Source organism: Actinia tenebrosa, unplaced genomic scaffold, assembly GCF_029948245.1.
Source record: "Actinia tenebrosa isolate PJP-AT-01 unplaced genomic scaffold, QUT_ActTen_1.0 PGA_scaffold7__59_contigs__length_16204524, whole genome shotgun sequence".
Taxonomy (NCBI): domain Eukaryota; kingdom Metazoa; phylum Cnidaria; class Anthozoa; order Actiniaria; family Actiniidae; genus Actinia; species Actinia tenebrosa.
The window spans coordinates 15,937,308-15,943,599 of record NW_028292584.1 but is presented as its reverse complement, the minus strand read 5'-3'; the positions used below and the strand labels follow the sequence as shown (position 1 = coordinate 15,943,599).

The window sequence follows — 6,292 nt, the reverse complement described above, 5'->3', positions numbered from 1 at the left end:
GGTGGGGATTTCATTCCCACATTTCTTGTTTTCTGTTCATGTTCTGTCAAAAAAGTGGGAAGAATAGGGGTGGAGTTTCGTTTTGAAATGATTCGACGCTGAAAAATAGAACGTTTTGGCATTTCGTTTTCATAACGAGCCATGGCGTTCTGATCTACAAGGAAGCGAATACTCGTGTACTAAGAATGACTCGTCAAAATGATCAAAACTTATAGACCCAGATTTTCTTTACGTCATCGGGAGTGGCTGTTGCCAGGGAATGAAAACGACATTACCAAATAAGGCGTTAACTTCAAAGGGACATGGTAAAATTGGTTTTCACCGCGGCCCTATTAGTTCGCATGTATGAGAAGTCAACTGATTAGCAGAGTTAATTACCGAGAACGGAGGCCTGCGGCCCTCGGGATGTGTAGGCTTATTGCCGACGTTCGAGGTAATTAAGTATTTCATTTATCAATTCAGGAGGTTTTCTATCAAATGTTGCTCATCATAAATGCTAAAGTCTATATAGTTATTAACCGGGTTAATAACTAACTATATATTGACCTCGCATTTAACATGAGGGTTATAACAAAAACTAAAGCCTTGTGAATAACAAGGAAAACCGTGTCAATTGAGAAATAATGAAGATAATATATTCGCAATACAGATATTTTCGCCATTTGAGCTGAGGCCTGATAGGCGAAATGTATCGTACATTTGAATTAAAAATTTAACTTCATTCATCAGGTGTAAAGACCTTAATATAAATCCAATATAGTTTATTTATAATATTGTTCTAATAATCTAATGGCGGGTAAAAACGCCTCCAAGTCATAATGGACGTTATCAGACGTTCCTCTAGGATACGCAGAAGATAAAGGATACATGTCGATCACTTTAAAGTTGGCTTGGCACATTACTTGCGTTGCATAGGCATGGAACAATTGGATTCTCTGAAGAAAATAAAACAATAAAATGATGATAAGTGAATGGACGGAAAATGTTTTCGTAGATCTATTAATCTTTCCGAGGGAGCGGGAAAAGTAGTACAGATAACGATTAGAGGACTGTCGTATAAAATGCTATGTATTTTGTCAATATGGCGAACATTTTAACAAACTCTTTTTAAAAACAGACCAAAAGATTGAAGTCTGAAGCGATTCAAAAACTAAAACATGTAACACAAATAGCGTCACCTGAAAAGCCCCGTCAACACAGGCGATTTTTGCGGCGATTTCTGCTGCGATTTTTGTGGCATTTTCGGAAATATAAAATATTTTGTCATATCCTTCAAAAGAGACATTCGTCTAGGAAAATCTTGGTGTCCTGAATAAAACTTTACAATAAATTCTTTACCATTATTTATTATGGACAGGATCGCCGAAAAAATCGCAGACACATAGTTTAGCGCGCATTGTATTCTTTACCATTTTACCTTGTTTTTACAGAGGTAGCATTTAATTGCCAGTGCCTAACAAATCTTTGGCCCTCGTTCCACAATCTAATTGGAATTTAGGGGTTCATTTTTGTGGAGTGAGGAAAACCGGAGTGCTACACTCGTAAAAACAAGGACGGGTATTTTTAAAAGGCTAGCGCCTACTTAGTATTTTATAGATACCATCTGCAAATCAGATTACCTGGTTGTTATGAAATCTAAAGAGGGTGTGATTTAATGGATGTTCATATTTTTTCTTCCAGTTCAGTTTTTCTCGTTCGATCATGGTTGTCCCTCTCCATACAATATCCATTCGATATGCAGGCTCCTTCAATAACTTGATAACGCGATTAAGAAGGTCTTGATATTGGCTAAAGTTTAGCCCCAGTGAGTAGTGAATACCAAGATTAAATATGAATACACTGTTGGGGTGATTGACATCTGGTGGGCGGAGCTTCCTACGGAACAGGTCCATAACATACGACACGTTGAATTCGTCAGTGTCTTTTATCTTACTACGATCTATTTCATACTGGAAAAGAAAAACGAAATATAATCACTATTCCAGGGTAATTGATCAATGGGGGAAGGAACAAGATACAGGGGCGATTTTTGATTTTTTTTTTTTTTTTTTTTTTTTTTTTTTCCTTTTTGTCATCTCAACATGTTTTGACAAAAGGAACCAGAGCCCATAAGGTAACATGCTTTCTAAAAATGTCAATTGTTTTTACAGATAATATATGTTTAGGTGGATGGCTTGTCCACCAACCATTGCAGCCCGTAGCACTGCCTCGAGTCCAAAATGTTAATTACATTCCAGATTCTTTAAAAAAAAAAGGAGTTTCCCAATATGTTCTGCCGGTAAACGAGAAAATTAGGGGTACATCTACCTCATACAACCAATTTTGCACCAGGTCACAACGCTTGAATACTCCTTTACAAAGCTCACTACGTTCGGCCAGATTAAAGAATCGTCTTCCATTGGAGTCGCCAAAGATTAAAAGGGTTTGTGGCTGAAAACGATGACGACGAGAAAGACTTGCTGTGATGAAAATTAAAAAGATTGAAATTTATAACAAAATTTACGTTAAAAATCTATACTAATGAACTGTCAACCATTTGGACAGTAGACCGGACCTTGTGAATAGGACTTCCAGGACATGTTGACCCATCTGCCATGGCCATCCCACATGTGAGAACAGGTCAGTCTACATGATGCAGTTAGTCTGCTGCACGAAGCAACGTCACGGCAATAGCTGAAATATCCTATCGAAAACAATACATATTAATGTTCAATGTTTCTGTTTATATTTTCTTGGAGAGGAACAGAAAGAATGAACGAATAGATGGATAAAAGGATAAATGGATGGATGAACGAATTGCACACCAGTCTTAAAAAGAAAAAACAAAGATAAATCAATATGATCCCTTAGGCATTGACACGCGATCTGAAATAAAAGAGCTTTCCATTACGCAAAAGCTATATAAAAAGTTCTTTATCTAAGCCCAGAATACCTTGCAAACTGGGTCTGATCCTCATTTTGAAAGCAGTTCGTCCTGATAGCGGTTTGTTTATAAAGTCTGCTCTGATGTCCCCCAGAAAGGTTTCATCGACGTTAATGTACAGCCCCTGGTTTGTCCCTAAACAGACAATTAATTAAAAACGATTACTTTAAGCTATTGTCTGATGCTGATATTTTTGCCACTGCAAATAAATAAGTGCCAAAGCCCATCTTCTGCCTGTGGTTAGTTTGCAACAATAAGATTCCATGGGAATTGAATTCTTTCTCATGTAAAACGATTGTATTGTTCGTGCCATCTAACATGGCTGCCGTCACGTGGTGGTGAAAAACCTCTATAAGTGGATGTTACTCTGAAATGTCTCCTTTGCATCTTTGCACATAACTTACCATTTCTAAAGAATTTCTTGGGAGGGTCTCGATACCCGTTACATAACGTATAATCCAGGTAAATACCAGCGTGATATTCACCAGGTTCGACGATGAGAACCAAAACCTCGTACAATCCATTTTCGTGATCGATAACTACTGGTGCTAGTGACGCTGGGCCTTGTCTGATGTACACTCGCCAGGAATCGCCTCCTATTTTCTTGGGATGACCATCCAGATCAACGGATTGGATCCATAGGCGACTAAAATGGCCTATGTGGTATATTAAAATATTGCACTTTAAGGTCGGGATTTGTATTTTGATTGAATGTTATTACTCATTGCTGATTCTCAAGACATCCCCTCTCCTCCCCCCACCACACCAATCAACGATTTTGTGAAACTCCGTAGCCGCGAAGACATAAACAAAGACCCTTCACCAGTTCTATTTTCATTACATGTTCTAGCACTCATTTTTGTTGCCTTCGTTGGGGCTCTAGTGTCAAGGTTCCCATAGGCTCTCTCTTTCTCTGCTGCTACTTGTTCGTAGGTTCCATTATTGCGAAACCTTTGAAAAGCGAACAGCACTGGAGAGATAGAGCCACTGAAATCCAGGTAGAGTTTAAAGAATAAAAGATACCAAGCCCTTAACCCTTGTCAAAGCAGACAATAGACCTTTTACTGATACGGCGGCCATCTTGAATTCTGTTGTTTAAGTACGAGATTAAGGGATGCCGAGGGAGCAAATATTGGGAATTTTATGGACATCACATCCGTCTGGTTGTTTTCTTATATCGCTATCCAATGTGAAACACATCGTTAAAAAATGAATATGCAGGTAGTTGGAGAGATATGTAGAAAACCAAAGCGTTAATTATTTGAAAAAGTAACTTCCCCAATCCATGCTTAATGAATATTTCTAAGTTTGCTTCCTTTGCATCCCATAAGTTGGCTACCGTATCAGGAAAAAGAGCTATTTTCTTACGAAACATTTTTTACCGGCTGGCGAAAGCTCCCATTTACTGATGTAGCTTCTGTAAGGGCTTGTTCTCTTCCGTGACGTCACATCCCGTTTATCCCAGCTCATTTCTTTCCAACAAGGACTGACCATCGATTCCCAGTCTACTCTCCATCTATGTAAGCGGCACCACTGATACCGAAAGTCGTAGATGTCACCCGATACTGACGTGTCGATCTGTGGAGATACATCTCGTCGTGGACATGAGGAGAACCAAGCTATGTATCCGACTGTTGCGAGCGATAAAAATATTCCAAATGTTTTTTTCATCAAAACGATCTACCATTTTTGTGACAGGAAAGCAAATAATTCGGTGTCAGAGGATGTTGTTTGCGAATACCTCACATTAACTAAGACATAATAAAGTGAGGGGAGGGGGGGGGGGCGGAAGTTATCAACTTTTTTTGTAATTCATGGTTCCGATTCCCCTTAGTTACCGTTGCTGTCACACAAGCTTATTAACTCTGATCGAGGAAGGTGTATGGAAGAGCTTCGGAAAATATGTAGGCGAAGGATGTAAACATTGACACAGGGGCGCAGTGCATCGTAGTTGACTAGAATACTTTAAAATTAAGTTAGACACATTTACAATATAACTGCTAGGAAAAAAATTGTCTTCAACATTTCAAAATGAATAGTGAAAACCTAGACTAACGCAGAGTATAAAGAAATCTTTCAAATTTATCGATGCTCTGAAAAAAACCTCTGGGCTGATCAAAGTCAGTGAAAAGCTAACTCACTATAGAACCATGAAACAACCTCTGCCAGTGGGCTGATCAATGTCAGGGCACAGCTAACGCGCAAAACAAAACCTTTAAACAACCACTGAGCTGATCAAAGTCAAGGCACGGCTATAACTAGGGTTTACAGAGTCAGGAAAACCATAGGAAAGCCATTGAATCTAGGAAACTGAAATGTTGTAACTCTAATCAAGACCACATTAAAAATGCATATATGAGACGAATTGTCCCCAGGATTTTTGGGAATCCACCTTTGAAAGCAACGCATATTAATTACTCCCATGAAATATTACTTGATAATGGAAAATTCATTTGATTTTAGCTAACTTTTGTGTAGAAGTGCAAATGGATAGAAATCCATTGGATAGAGTTCCCATAATTATTAAGCAACTGGTTTTGCGTCGTGTCAATCTAGAGAAGCTGGCTGGCTGACCCACATTTCACAGACCACAATACAAAGTCGCGTAATCTTACCTTTTACCAACGTATTTCAGAAGACGAGTGTCCAAATAAGATCCCTCTCGGGTGTACTTACAAGCACCTGGAATATTTCAATTCCTTGATCTGACAGAAGTGAGAGAATTTCTTTTAACACCTATTCCTCACTCTGGACGTAAATGTGTAATTTCAGTTTTTTTTTTTCGATAGAACGATCTAGATTTCAAAGAAGTAAAATAATTAAACGATTGGTGTTCGACCTTTCGATAATCTTTGTTTCTAGTCTGAATTGAAATCAGTAATTTATGTGATCAGTATTTCTATTAGAAGAGACTCTGTTTACGAAATGAGTCCATCATTTTTTGCATGATTGTATAAGGGGTCACAGTTGCCATGGTGCAAGTGTAAATCCCATAATTAATTCTATTCTAGTCACAGGGAACCCGGCTATATTTGTTTTCTTCTTTTAGAAAAGTAATTTGCTCTTTGTGGGTTTCCTGTGTTGTGATCGGTTTCCTTTTACATAAGTTGTAATCAGATCTGCGCGCTGTGATAACCGTTAGTGTTTTGTTTCTTACTATGGGTTGCCTGTGGTGTGTAACGCACTTTCTAGTAAGCAGTCAAAAGAAGAGAAGGGCTGAAACAAAGCAAGTGTCCGATTTTAAAACCCCTGTCCAAATTATTCATGAAGGTAATTTATCAATAAAAAACCCACGTAATGTTTGCTCAATGAACAAACTTTGGGTCGGGATGTTTTATTTTGTTGAACTCGTAAAAGTAACGATCCAGT

General features: G+C 38.4%; 1 protein-coding gene across 1 annotated transcript; it reads right to left on the bottom strand.

Annotated features, from left to right (window-relative positions):
- Window positions 1-761: 761 nt before the first annotated feature.
- On the bottom strand, window positions 762-5,778 carry LOC116287422 (uncharacterized). The gene is made up of 8 exons (XM_031694103.1): window positions 5,539-5,778; window positions 4,306-4,603; window positions 3,328-3,579; window positions 2,933-3,058; window positions 2,555-2,683; window positions 2,308-2,459; window positions 1,620-1,949; window positions 762-935 (listed from the first exon to the last, which is right to left on the bottom strand). Exons 2-8 carry the CDS (start codon window positions 4,592-4,594, stop codon window positions 762-764), a joined length of 1,452 nt encoding a protein of 483 aa, XP_031549963.1. The 5' UTR covers window positions 4,595-4,603; window positions 5,539-5,778.
- Window positions 5,779-6,292: the final 514 nt, after the last annotated feature.